The sequence below is a fragment of the Ranitomeya imitator genome, chromosome 10 (genome assembly GCF_032444005.1).
Source record: "Ranitomeya imitator isolate aRanImi1 chromosome 10, aRanImi1.pri, whole genome shotgun sequence".
NCBI classification, from domain to species: Eukaryota; Metazoa; Chordata; class Amphibia; order Anura; family Dendrobatidae; genus Ranitomeya; species Ranitomeya imitator.
The window spans coordinates 39,186,183-39,201,675 of NC_091291.1; the positions used below are offsets into that span (position 1 = coordinate 39,186,183).

The 15,493-nt window shown below is 41.6% G+C and overlaps 1 protein-coding gene across 2 annotated transcripts in view; it reads right to left on the minus strand.

The window, feature by feature from the left end:
* The window catches only part of TTYH1 (tweety family member 1), a 208,369-nt gene extending 193,269 nt beyond the window's left edge, over positions 1 to 15,100 (minus strand). For both annotated transcript variants that reach the window (XM_069742468.1, XM_069742469.1), the window contains exon 1: positions 14,759 to 15,100. In XM_069742468.1, coding sequence (XP_069598569.1) covers positions 14,759 to 14,884 — 126 coding nt within the window. In that variant the 5' untranslated portion in view covers positions 14,885 to 15,100. The remainder of the gene's footprint in view (positions 1 to 14,758) is intronic.
* Between the last annotated feature and the right edge of the window lie 393 nt (positions 15,101 to 15,493).

Genomic DNA, 15,493 nt, shown 5'->3' on the forward strand with positions numbered 1-15,493 from the left:
GCAACTTCGCGGTTGGGAATGGATTAGACACCCGATTATCAGGATTTTGGGGGTCTCAGCAGTCCTCTAAGCTTATCCCTTAAATTTTGTTATATGATCTAATCATAGGATCTGGGAGTAGAAGGAAGTGAATAAAAAAACATGTTTGTAAATTCATCATGTTTAGCCTTAAATAATTACTAGAGATGAGCGGATGGTTTCGTGCAACCCCTATCCATGGTCCAGGTCGGTGCCCTTTGACCACACACAGGAGCTACGTGAATTTCTTGAGCTTTTGGGTTCCCCGGCATGGCATTTGATTCATATGGTGGATGTGTCCACAGCCCGTTAAATCATAAGCCAGACGTGGGATCATGGAGGATAAGGAATTTTGAGGAGAGCTCATGGACCTGGCTCATCGTTGCACAGAAAGATCCGCTCATTTCTAATATTTACAAATCTCGTTGATCGTGGTTGACCCACAGTTACTTAAAACCTACTCTCGGTTGTTATAGATCAATAATATAGTAAAAGAAATATCTTCCCCAAGCAATGTGCTTACAGAGATAACTGAATATTTTCTTTCATTCTCAATAGCAACAAGCTTTGCTTCTCCTGCTGTATAACACGAGGTCAACATATTAGTCAACATTTTTTCATGTGAAGGCTTTCTTTAACGAGGACCTGTTAATTAGAAAGCTCTGTGTTGTAAGGTTCCTCTCTTCTACTACCTGAAAACTTATAAATAAACTGAAAATTGGGTGTTACCAGTTAGGCATGTGTCCTTACACAGACTGACCAAGGACCAATGAGTGTAAAATGGTGTAGACCCATTTCTAAAATGGTAATGTAGAGCTCTAACGTAAGATGACCCAATATGATCTTATGATTGGAAATGAGAAGATTTACTAAAGCATCCGTCTTTAAGGAGAAGCAGTGTTGTTCTCTGTGGGGTCTGCTGATATACTCAGGTATGTTACAGCACACTTACTCATATTGATGAGGACTATTGAGACTTATGATTGGAACTCTACCATCGAGCCATTTGAGAGAGTAACCAGTTAACACCTCCTCCTCAAAGCCATCTCACAAAAAAAACATTTTCCAAGCAATATTATTTTACCTATAGAAAAATATATTATTCAAGTCAAAACACAGAGCAAAATCTAAAATTATATGAGCAAAGTTATCAATTAACAGAAGTATTCATGGAGGTTGAGCCTTAGTATCTGATGAACATTGCCAAAATGCCTCCTTCTTGTGGCTCTATGGGTAACATATCTCCAAATACAGTACAACTTGCAGAATTAGAAAAATCTTTCCTTTATTTAGTTATTAAGTTACACCTCACATCCAAAGAGGTGTAATTTAAAGATTAAGGTACCGAGAACAAGATCTATAGCACGATTCTGAAGCTATCAGATGTCACTTATGGCACATGTCACCTCAAATTCAATCCTTTGGGTCCCGAACCCGAGGGCGGCCTCATCTAACAACCCTATAGCGAGGGTCTTGTATCGACTTTTTCATTCATTGACACATTTTAGAAATACAACCCTGTATTTTACAACACTTTGATTATCTGGTTTAGAAAATCAATGAATTAGATTTACGGGATGATTGAATTCATCCGAAGTCAACAAATGGATTTTTTGATGCGTCAAATTAAGTGGTAAAATCCTTTTAATGTTAATTGACTCTTCACTCAATTATTTTAAAATACCCTCCAGAGACAAGATGATCCAATAGTTTTTAGAGATTTTTTTAGATTAGTTAGATAAGTAGATTTAAAAATATCCAGACTAATGACCTCATTTTCATTTTTTTTTTCAGCTGACTCGGCACCGAATGTTAGAGAAGTGCTAATGACTTAATTCTCGTGAACACATTTTGCAGTCATACTTTACACCTTGAGGTTGCTTTAAATAACATTTTACATAATAACTGAGGAATTCATATAACTCACTTGTATCTAAAAACGTTAAGGAGGTCACCTTCTCAGTGTGTGAACTACAGTACATAAGTGAAGGTGGGTAACCATGTGAATTTATAACATTTTCTTTCCTGAAGGGGTTGTCCACTACTCGGACAAACCTTTCTGAATTCCAGTGCTTCCCCCTAGTAAAATAATAACACATACTCACATCTGGTACTGTTGCTGTTTCAGCAGTGTCGGCACTGGCTTTCCCGGGGCTCACATGACATTATTATGTTAAGCGATCCCTGAGGCCAATCAGAGTGGCTTCATACTACCTCCTTCATATAAATCAAGACATCCAGGTGGGGTGAGAGAGCAGCCAATGCTCTCACTTCCCCCAGATGTCAATTACGTCCATAGAAGAGTAGAATTAAGCCAGTGCTGATTGGCCTCAGGGATTGCGTGACGTAACAATGTCATGTGATCCCCGGGAGAGGGAATGCTGACACTGATGGAACAGAGCTGGCACCAGAGGTGAGTATAAGTGTTATTACTTTACGAGGGAGAAATCTAGAGATTCAGAAGGGATTGTCCAAGTAGTGGCACATCAAGCACCATTTTGTATGGTAGTGTGGGAAGAGTTAGCCAAATAGTCAGACCATCGTTGTGTCGAAAGCTGCCTATCTTGTATGGGGACCTTTAGTATCTCTCAAATGAAAATCAATATCCAAAAAGGCTGATACATCTAAATAGACTTCATCTTTTTAACACCAAGATGAGTTCCACACATTCAAGAAAATGGACCGTGGTCAGATCAGGAGACCCGACGCGACCACTGAATCTCTTGACCTGAACTAACTGGCCTCTTTGGCATATTTGATGCAGTGAGATCAGGTCAGGAGACCTTGCTGCCTGGCAAGGGCCTCTAATGTTTCACAGATGTGTGAGGCTATCCAGAACAGGCAAGCCACCGAAGCTCCATACTGACTCAAGCCCATAGTTAGAAGGCAGGAGAATAAATAGATACATAGTACGGATAAAGAAAGACTTACGGTAAGTCCATCAAGTTCCACCAAGGGATGGAAAAGTATAGGTACATCCATAATGCATCCCATACTGATCCCGAGAGTTGATCAACTGGATCAACATTCAGAACAAGAATTTGACACATGTGCATAAATATTTATATTATTTTCTTCTGAGAAAGCATCTAAAAAATGATTTCGCAGGAATCATAGGTATTGGACTGCAGAACACAAGGGAAAAGTTATTTTTTCTGATGAAGCCCCCTTCAGACTAATTGGGACATCAGGCTAAAACTTGTCCACTTTTTTTCTAAAAGTCCTCAGACTGGTATACTGGACACCTCTGAAGCCTACTAGACCCCTGTGACATCATGACATTGGGTAATGCAGTGGTGCATAGGATACCAAGCAGAGCATTTCTGGCAAAGAAGTAAATAATACCCATAAATGTTCAAACAATTATAGAACTATTTACATGGGATCGTTTGTGCTCTAATTCAATTATCCCTTCATGTACATGGGGTTTAACACTCCGAAGTTGTTGCCTAGTATAGAAAGCATTATAAGAATGTGACTCATCATACAATGAGCAAAGTATACTGACTCACCATAACAGAACCAAAGACGTTAGACAATGAGTTGGATTGTGAGAAGAAGAAAGTATCCAGCTGACAAATGTGTGACGAAGACCGATCTCTGGACAGAATCCCCCCAATAGGATCCCGTAAAGCTCAATAAATTTGGACTAGTCTAAACATGTCCATAACTTCTATTATACCCCAAATAGTTCTGTACATCGCATAGTAACTTCAACTGTTTCAATAATTTTGGTTCTTGAGACTAGTAACTAAGACATTAATAGACTCATGGTGCAACATCTAACAAGAGTTGAGCGAATATGTTCGGAATCGGTTGCCGAATCTGAATTTGCCATATTGGTACCTTAATCTTGTCGAATTTATGTTTGACGATCTATTCTGAACATATTCGTTCATTTCTTCTCTCATTGACTCCAATGACGTTCGGCTGTGTTTGGCGAATATTGCAAAAACGATTTTCACCTCCGAACGTAATCGCAACCAAATTTTGAAAAATTTGCTCAACTTTACATCTAACCCCATTATCCAGGAAAGAAGATTACCATGCATGTCCACCTCTCCCCTTCCAATCTCTAGTAGAAGACATGGACAAAGATTGTACCTGCCATAATGACTCACAAGTTGACCTGTTCATGAGTCACAAGTCACCAAAAATCGTAATCTGCTGGAAAATCTTTGAGATGTAGCCGAGATCTCTGGTCGCGAGGCGCGTATCCCAACCTTAACCTTGGTTCTTAACGTTTTTGCACTCATTTTTTTTAACATTTCTTTGAGTGAAACGTGTTCATATGTGTAATTATAATAATTGTGAGGTTAATAAGTTACATGTAGGATTTTTATTCCACGATATATCTTTATACTTATTATATTGATCCTTATTTTTGAATATGAATAATTGACCACATTCCCTGTATTAATCATGTATTAGGATATAATTTTGTGTGCACCATGTAGTTCTGTATATTTGAGGCCCCGTGTGTAGTTTATGCTTATGTCTGACATTTTCTTTTTTATATACTTTTTAATTTTTGTTTTATAAAGAAAAACTTTTACATTATCCTTGGCTATTACTCTTATCTCTCTATAGATTTTCTTGTGATATTTATTTATTTTTATTACCGTACATGGTCGTAATGGAGGACGTGGATCAAACTTGAATTGTTGCTGTGCATGACCAAGCAAACCCTTCCTTTTATTTTAGATAAATTGAGACTACATTTTTTTTTTGGGAAGTTTGAAATCACTGGAACGGAGCCGACACTATAGGAGAGTATAGGCTTTATTATTTTATTGGGGCCGACCGAACATTTAGTTTAAGAAGGGGCTGTGCTAGTAGTGGACAAACCCTTTAATGGCGCCAAACTACATATCTGCTGTAAAGAGACTACCTGACTGCCTATAGCCTCTCCCATCAAAATGAGGTGTGCCAAGGTGTACAGAGGGAAGGTTCGCAAAATTAGGCTATCTGCAGATGGAGATTTTTAACTGATTTTTTGAGTGGATCCACCTAAAAAAAGTACCACAAAAAAAAATCTTATAAAATACCTAAAAGACTCTTTCTATTAATCTCAATGCAGATCAAATATAAAGATTTAGATTTCTGAGTATTTTTTTTCACCTCTTCTGATTTTTAAAAACGCCTGGTTTGCATGTCACTCCTTTGAAGCAAAGCCAAATGAAATGTGCTCCAAATCAAGCACTGTCAAATCTAAAGACTGCAAAAAAAAAAAATTTCAGGAAAAAAAAAAATCTTCCCAAAAGCTTCAAGATCTCTCAAAAACTGCTTCAGGAAAATAAAAATTCCTCCAAAAACGCCCCAAAAATGAAACGTTTCCGAATTTTTTTTTTTTTTTTACGCTTGGAAAAGCTTGACATTTTTGAATGCCTTAAAAAACTTTGCACATTGCCTTACAAAGTCATTGCAGTCAGTGGCCAGTTTGTTTTGGCAAATGGTAAAGGTAAATTTTTATTCCAGTGAGAGGGGTCCCTGATGTAGGACCTAGCAGATATTTATGATGTACGCTATGAGTTTACTAAAAATGTTTACAGAGAATCTGTCACCCCAACGTATATAATGTGTTAATTTGGGCATACAGGTAATAGAAATGTTACACTGGTCCTACCTGTATGCCTCATATTAATGGTCTTGTTGTGGAGAAATGGTATATCCTGTCTTTATGTTAATTACTTCTTCCAGGCTCCGGGCCGTGCGGTGCCTGGAAGAAATCCCTGCCTCCCGATTTCATTGTAATTCTCACCTCATTCCCATGAACGTCAGTTACGGCCCTGGAATCCCGCACCTGCGCCCTGAACTCCCTCAGAAATACATACCTCATCCTCCCTTCTGGGGGTACTGCTTTCAGGGATCTTCTGCGCAGGCGCCGACGAGTCGCTGTTACCTCCGGTGTGCGCGCAGTTACGGTGTTCTCAACACTTCCTCCCTGCACAGTCATCACTAGAAACCATGTGTACATGGCAATGACTATGCAGGGAGGAAGTGGGGAAAGCATCTTATCGGCATGCACACCGGAGGTCACTGGTGCGGAAGTCACCGGTTCCTGCACAGAAGATCCCTGAATGAAGCACAAATAGAAAGGAGGATGAGATATGTATTTCTGAGGGAGGGCAGGGCGCAGGCGTGGGATTCCAGGTCTGAAACTGACGCTGATGGGAGGGAGGGGTAGTATTACAATGAAAAAAGGAGGCAAGAATTTCTTCCAGGCCCCGCACACCCGGAAGCCTGGAAGACATCATTAGCATACAGAAATTAAAGAGGATTTCTCCACAAGACGACCATTAATATAAGGCATACAGCTAGGACTAGTGTAACATTTCTATTACATGTATGCCCATTGTAATTCTGCAGTAGCATTGTATGCAGTGAAGAGGTGAAGAGGCAGTGACCCACAAAGTTCAAACACAAAAGTCTCTTTAATGTGTTACTTCACACATAAAGGTGCATAGCATTTTTAGTACACGACATCAAAGTTCATTATACACAGTTCATCTCATCTCCGTGCCTGTTTCATAGCACTACATCTCATATGGCTTTAGATTGCAGTCCCTTAACAGGCAAGACTTCCCTTGTCCAGTTTCCCTGGGTGACCGCACGCCATATTAAAGTCTCCAAACACACAGCTTTACATGTTGCAGACACTACACACGCCAGCCCTCCTCTGACGAGTTCCCGTGGGTGTCCTGCATCATAGTCTCTGTACTCACACAGCCATACACATCCCAGGATATCCCCTGAATAGCAACCGGGCACCATATCCACCTGTTTGCAATTGTTACACATGCTAGTCCTTTTTCGGAACAGGACATCATCCTCCAGGCACAGGACTGTTCACATCCGAGACCAGTACCATGGACAACTTGCATCGCTGTGTACACTGCGGGTGCCAGGCTATTCAGCTGCCCTGGGTGCTGGGCTGTGCCCCCATGCACTCAGCCAGTGCTCTGCAGGCCTCTGCTCTGCACACCAGCCTGACACTGACATGCACCACACACCTGACACACCCATACCCCTTATTACAGGGCTTTTAACACACAAACCTGTGGCCTTCAGCCACATGGAAAACCCGGACTGGAAATCCATGACTCCCATGCACACCAATGGAATCCATTCGTCTTCATGCACAACCTGGGGAGAACACACAGCGACCCCTACCTGTGACACGAGTCACTGCCTCACATTGCAATCACAGCTACACTTGCATCTGCCATGCACACCTATGGCCTTCATACGCCTCTGTGTGCATTCTGGAGAGCACAAACAGTGCCCCCTAGCTGTAATAGGGGTCACAAACTCACATATCCTCCCCCCTGGTCATACCTGTGGGGTTGAACACTTGTTACCCCATATGGGCGCGAGATAGGGCATCCATATGACCCTGTGACATTCCCGCCTAAAGCAACATTTTCAGTTTCTCCTGCCAATACCTCTAGGGGGAACCTATCGGGATTACACTCTGACACTAATTTGGTGACCCCTATGGCAGGTATCAACATTTTCGGGTTCTACGCCCGACACAGCACATAAGCACATTCTCTTCTGCAACTGCAGCGCCTCTTGCTGCTGCTGCCAGAACTGCAGCTCCTGCAGACTTCATGGACCCGCCGATCCACAGCAAATCTTCGTAACCCCATCGAGTTACCGCCAGAAGCCTTCCATCTTCTTGGCCCTGCCAAGCCACAGCAAGCTATCTTGAAAACATTTTTCCAGCAGATTTCCACAACGCTATGCAGCACGTTTTGGGGTATGCCCCAGTTCACACTTCCCGCATTTTTTCCACCATATGTAAGGCTGCAGTAGCATCGTACGCAGTGAAGAGGCAGTGACCCACAAAGTTCAAACACAAAAGTCTCTTTAATGTGTTACTTCACACATAAAGGTGCATAGCATTTTTAGTACACGACATCAAAGTTCATTACATACAGTTCATCTCATCTCCGTGCCTGTTTCATAGCACTACATCTCATATGGCTTTAGATTGCAGTCCCTAAACAGGCCAGACTTCCCTTCTCCAGTTTCCCTGGGTGACCGCACGCCATATTACAGTCTCCAAACACACGGCTTTACATGTTGCAGACACTACACACGCCAGCCTTCCTCTGACTAGTTCCCGTGGGTGTCCTGCATCACTGTATCAAAGTCTCTTTACTCACACAGCCCAGGATATCCTCCGGATAGCAGCCGGGCACCATATGCACCTGTTTGCAATCGTTACACATGCTAGTCCTCTTTTGGGCACAGGGCATCCACCTCCGGGATAGCACTGTCCACATTCAACTCTTTCAGGCACAGGACATCCTCCTCCGGGCACAGAACTGTCCACATCCGAGACCAGTACCATGGACGACTTGCATCACTGTATACGATATGGGTGCCAGGCTATTCAGCTGCCCTGGGTGCTGGCTCCGCTGGCCTGTGCCTCCATGGACTCTGCAGGTCTCTGCTCTGCACACCAGCACACACCAGACTGACTCTGACTTGCACCACACACCCATACCCTTTACTGCAGGGTTTTTAACACACAAACCTGTGGCTTTCAGCCACATGGAAAACCCGGACTGGAAATCCATGACTCCCATGCACAACTATGGACTCCATCTATCTTCATGCACAACCTGGGGAGAACACACAGCGAACCCTACCTGTGACATGAGTCACTGCCTCACATTGCAATCACAGCTACACCTGCGACTGCCATTCACACCTATGGCCTTCATACGCTACTGTGCGCATTCTGGGGAGCACAAACAGCGCCCCCTAGCTGTAATAGGGGTCACTGCCTCACACCATATTAATAGGTCATATATGTCCCGGGGGGATGACAGATTCCCTATAAGATGGAAAAGCTTATTTAAATACAACTAGCAAAAGAAATTTCAGAGAAAGAATGAAAATTACAACAAAAAAACAAAACAAAGGATTTTAGCAAATAAGCCCATTCTTTGTATTATGAAACATTTATAGAACTATTGGATATATATACAATTTTCAAACTATCTCCTTGCTCCCATTCTATGAAAATCTGCATGGTTTACTTACAAGGGATACAACTTCATCCAAAATACCCTTAAGTGGAAGCTCTCATTTCCTAACATGGCTTTTGTTGACATTGCAGCAATCAGCTAATGAACTATCACAATTTTTTATGTGGCCTAAGATAATCATTGTCGCTAGCACATGTTCTTGTCTAAACAGGGATGAGACAATAAGGAAACTGTGTGCAGACCAAACAATCATGTTACTATTAGTACCATACTGTGGCCCATAGTAAACTGCCTTTAAACAAGTATTGATCAACTTGTTATATCGACAGTATGCACTAGATATGGACAGAAATCTGCCATTGTTAAATCACCTTAATGGCTAAGGATATTTTTGACATGGAAAAATGATTGTTACATGTGTTAGTGGTTACCTCCCCGAGACAGTGGATGCTTTCTCCCCTTTCCACACTGTGGAGATATGTGTACAACCCCATCTCTGCTGCTTTCTCCAACACTGAGAGCCCTCAGAGTCAATAGCAGGAGATCTGAAGGATTTATTGCATTTTTACATTTCACTCAGCTGGTTAAAGGACTTACAGACACTCTTCAGCGAGAGAACAGTAGAAATATTTTTAGTGAAGACTTGAGATGATTTATTCTTAGAGATGATTTATTCTTAGAGAGGACTTACAGACATTCTTCAGCAAGATATTAGGAGGAATATTTTTAGTGAAGACTAGAGATGATTTATTTTTAGAGATGATTGTTCCTCACGACTCCATCGACAAGGGCAGTACTTCGTGGATTGGAGACCTGTGACTCTCGCTTCCTCCTGGTCTTCCTAGCTCCTCTTTTGAGGCACAACACACCTTTCTATTCAAAAGAGGAGCCAGGAATGTTAGGAGGTAAGGAGAATTGCAGTCCTCCCATCCAGTCCTCACGGAGTACTTCCCTGAATCCTGAGAATCAATTCTCCCATCTCTAATGAAGGTAATTTTGAAGTTTAGCTAAAGGGTTGGCAACTACTTCTTTATTGATGGCCAATTGATGGTCATTATCTAATTGATGAGAGCCCTCACTGTTACAGAACCCCCAGCACCAAGAATATGTTATGCAGTATATATTATGTATAATAGGTTCCATGTGAAATGCATCAGTCCACAGGCTGCGCCCCTGGGCAGAGAGGACACGATATCCCCCTTCTGTCCTCCCCCACCTTTGTAATTCCCACAGTAAATATCAGCAGGCTCCGGCCCCCTGCGGCTATTGTAATGTATGTCTGGCCTGCTTTTTCTATTGGCCTGCCCTGTGTATCTGTGTTATATATTCTGTGTGCTGTGAATAAAGTGTGTTCTTTTAGACTGGAAATACGTGGAGTAGCAGTCAGCTTTTATATGCTCTCACGTAATTATTTTATTATTATTATACATTTTTATAGCGCCATTTATTCCATGGCGCTTTACATGTGAATACGGGGCAAATATAGACAAATACATTAAACATGAGCAGATAACAAGGCACACGAGTACATAAGGAGGGAGGACCCTGCCCGCGAGGGCTCACAGTCTGCAGGGGGTGGGTGAGGATACACTAGGAGAGGGGAATCAAGGAATTCCAGCCATCGTCCTTCATTCAGAATCCAGCAAAAGCAGAGTGGACCTCCTGAAACACGGGGGGTGCTGAAAGAGGTACCCCAGCCTGGTAGACCCCATTACACTCACTCTTGTTGATCAGTTGGGGCCACCTGAAGTTCTCAGATGTTGCCGTAACACAGCAGCTCCAGGGTTGGATCTATAGTACCCGCCCGCGACCACTATAGTTTTGACAGAGCTGCTATATTCTGTCAGCATTCGAGAACTTTTGGCCAGTGACATTTTCGCGCCCCTACCGATCAGATATTGATGGCTTATCCTGTGGATAGACCATCAATATAAAAATAGTGGCCAACCTCTTTAACTTTGCATTTAGACAGAAAATGAACAATAAAATAAATACTGTACATATCCTTTATGGTTCCTTCTCTCACTAGGGCAAATCATCTATGGAGGCGGACCATCCTTCCACCTACACGGAACATTCCCATGTCCTCTGTAAGTACATGATAATTTTTGTTCCCATCATTGCGTGCACTGGACATATCATCAAGAACATCTAATAGTTTAGTAAAGCTTAATAATACGTTCTCCAAAGGGGGTTGTCTTCTGTTGGACTCTTTGGTGCCCTCTTGGATTAGGGGCTTATTATTATCTTAGAGCTTTTGCCCACCAGAGAAACCTCTGTGTGCCAGTATGGTGGATAGATGTAGACCAATATCTTCGTGATTGGTTACTTTATCATTACTTTGAGGTTCCAATTCCTTTTCGACAGTCAACACTCTCTCCATGATATCCCTTCCCATATCCATAGTCGTGGAACACAATGATATTCTCAAGTCACCTAAGACCATATAAACAGATTACAGAGATAGAACAACAACAAAAAAAAGCATAAATGCAGTCAGATTCCAACAGTCTTGTGCCTCGTAAGAGACAACCTCGGTAGATTTGTGGTTTCACCAGTCAAAGCAATGAATATTTAATGGCAAATTCTTGTTCTCAATAAATAGGCCTCCAAATGGTGTCTGTAAGACAAATGTCTTGTAATAAGCTGTCATGGCTGCAAATCGATGTGCAGAGATGGATCTTACATGGGTGATTGCACATTCTTATGGCCCCCTAAATATCCAACACATTGGTTTATGGCCACATAGTTGCACGGAGACACTAAATCCGTGGCCAAACCATCACAACTAATGAAGGTCATGGTAAATGATTGCACTGAAGTTGATAAAAAATTAACCTGAACCCTTCTGCTCGTGATCTGTAGGACACAAAAGGATTTTTACTTGCATTGTGAGGTCTGAGGTTACACACCTGACAATACATTAGATCCTATTACATTTAGATCAAGTTTCCTTTCTTTTTAAGATCAGTAGAGGTTTTCAGTTTCCAGGAGTGTGTATTACTGTCCTTCGGGGCTGCGGTGTGACCTGGCCTGACTTATCCGGCCCCATCCTTATTACTTTAGGAAATCGGCTTGTACAAAGGGGTTATTTCCTATGTGTGTTCCTATATGTCCCGCCCTATTAATAAGGTATTGTAGTATAAATGGTAATGAGGCAGAGAAAGGAGTATTTGGGGCATTGTCTCAATATGCCATGGGTCAGGCACCAACAAATCACTATGGGTTAACCTGGGTATATAGCTATGGGGCCCATCGCATGGAAATATGGATTAGACAGTGGTTGACTGATTTCAACCAGGTATTTTTGACGATGTTTCAGGAAAAAAACATAATTTAAAACCGAGCCTCCTGGGTAGACTAGTTGGGAATGCCAGTCACTAGCGGATTCTCTCCACCTGCTCCTTGTGATTGACAGGTCTCTTGCTACCTAGGTATATAGGGAGAGACCTGTCAATCATTGGCAGTGGGTGAGGATGAAGCTGACTAGGACCCACCTTTCCGACCAGTCTCACATGTGGCTCGGTCCACCGGTTGACTTTTAAAGTATATTTCTGGCAACCAAAAAATGAGTACAGAGAACTCACAGACCACTACAACACAGACAAAGTTTATTGAAAAATTCATCTAAAATACATATCATACCATGTGAGGATTTCAAAAAGACTCAATCAAATTTCCATATATAGCAGTGGTAACTTATCAGCACCTATCACCTAGCATCGTACGTTTAGTATATATCAATACTTATCCCATATGAGGCTCACAAAAACATCCTTTAAGGTTACCATTTGATGTATTGTTACCCGGATGATGAGAACTTAACATTAGGGACATCATAGAAAAAATTAGAAGTAAATCAATGCTTACCCATTCTGAGTTAAAGTGCCACTGCAAGGAACACCCCGACGCGCGTTTCTCCCACGTGCTTTCTCAAGGGGAGTGTATGCTTTTTGAATCTGTATTTTGATATATTTCTGGCGCCACAGTGTCTGGTACATGCTGTCTGTGGATCGGTAGCAGGTATCCTTTTACAAATGGGATCCATAGTTATCACAAGAACAGAGATCCCTTATCTGACGACTTCTGTAAGTGAAGAAGAGGCTGCGCATGTGCAGCTCTCTCCAATAACTGCTATATGAGACAGGCCTCTCCCTACATGCATGTATAGGGAGAGACCTGTCAGTTATTGGCAGAGGGTGGGGAGAAGCTGCCTAGAGGAGCCTTACATGGCTGAAATCATACAGCCAGTGTCTGATACACAGTGGTGTAACTTGATACTCGTGGGTCCCAATGCAAAAACTCCAACAGGCCCACAAATCATTGAAAATCATTAATAGTAATAGTCTTTTCATATCGGTCAAAGCAACTTTTTGGGCCCCTTTGGCTTCACGTCCTGGGTGCGACTGCAACCCCAGCACCTATTATAGTTCAGCCCTCATTTCAGGTTCCCTTTACATGTGGGGTTTACAGTTGTCCCAAAGACAGGTATCCTCTGTCAGTAGAGAAGTAGCTGCGCATGCGCGGCTCTCTCCAACGACGTCTATGAGAATTCTAAGCATTATTGACCATGTGCTCCGTTCTCAAGGTAGATGTTGGTCCCTAGAGATGGGATCATCATTATTTAGACATTTATGGCATATCCTGTGGCGCACAAAGTATATCTTTAAATTCCTGGACGACTATACAAAAGCCAAGATGTGACTATTTATTACCTCTACTTATGACCCCTACTGGCTCCAATGGACTATTAAGGTCATGAATATTTATTAAAATAAAAAGTGAGATAGTTTTTATTCTGCCTTCAGACATTTCTCAAATGTCAAAGCTGCCAGAAGGCCAGTGTCGGCCGGTCTTACAAGAAGATACTGAATATGGATGACTGTGAAAATACCCATAGTTCCCACTGTATGATCTCAGCTATAAAAAAAATGATATCCAAAATACAACACATTTTGATTTTATTTACTGTACATAAGGCTGTGTTCACACATAATGCCAATTCTATACACCAAAACAATTTCCAGGTTTTGTACATTGATTCCACCAAACTCTTTCTATGCCAAGGAATTGTGTCTTTTGGCATGTGTGGACAATATAATTTTTTTATGCAAAATAAAATAAACACCAAAAAACACACTGCTTTTTTTTGCTTGTTCTCCAATGAACTGAGCCCATATTCCACAGTATTTTCTATACCAGACTCAGAGATAGATAAAACTAAAATTAATGGAAGTTGATAAATTTTAGAAGTTTGTAGTTTTGTATGTGAAAAAGAACGTATTTCTCCCAAATTACATAAATTCAACGACTTGAGTATAAAGTCACATTTAAAACAAAAACATTGTAAAAGTGACATAAAATAAAAAACAAATCATTTCTAAATTAAATATTAATACTACTAATAGTAGAAATATTAACATGGATAATAGTAATATTGATTTTATTTCTCCCCCTTTGTAATTTAACTCTTACTCATCACTAATTTGTACCAAATCTAAGATATCACGGATCACGAATATCGTACACGACAAATAATATACAACTCGGAATTAACGTGGGAAAGGAATGAGTTAAACTTTTCTTTAGCTCTCCCTTTTCGTTCTAGGTTACATTAGCATCGATTGCAAAATAATTGGGAATATTGACTTCCCTGGGTGGGAAACTTTAAGTTAACCCATTGCAGTCCCGCGTTCTTGTTGATGCACCTGCCGTGCTTTCTTACGTGACATTCTTACCTGCTGATAATTCCATTCCTGGGGAGCAAAATTGCTGTCCACCACTTCAAACTGGAAATTGGTGTGTGGGACCTGGTGCAAAATATACGTCCACCAAGATGCCCGGTACCCATGACTTAAGCTCATGGCTCCTCTGCAACCACAAATAAATAAAAGGCGAAACGAAAAAAAAAATGCAAAAAAAAAAAAAAAATGAAAATCAGCAAAATTCGGAGGACGCTGTGTTGATGATTTTCTGCTGTTTTCAGTGCTCGGTATTCATCTTGTTAGGAGCAAATCCAAGCAGCAGACATGGTGGGAACTGATGCATCTGGAGTGTAATTGCTTAAAACAGGCAGAAGCAAAAAAATATAGGGGGAGGAGGCAAACATGTAGGTCTATCCCTAGCCATTGACATGATAAGGAGATGGAGGAATATGGAAGGGCGTAGCAGCACCCCCCAGTGGTTTATTAACAAATCTTCTATTAATTAGTTTGTCTCTGCGGTCTTTCATACCAAGTTACAAAGGCCATTTAGGAAGACATCTGACCTCTCCCAGGGGCTGCTGAACAAAGTCTCAGCATGCGTTTTATACTGGAGATTGGGGACTCAATGGAACCTTGCAATGTTCAGATGTACTAGGAGTCTCACTGCGGAGAATGGATTTTAGACCCTTAGAAAACGCAGTAGAGTTGACTGCGTAACGCTCAACAAAGAGTCTTCACATATGAACAGCGCATGAAACGGCTGAACAT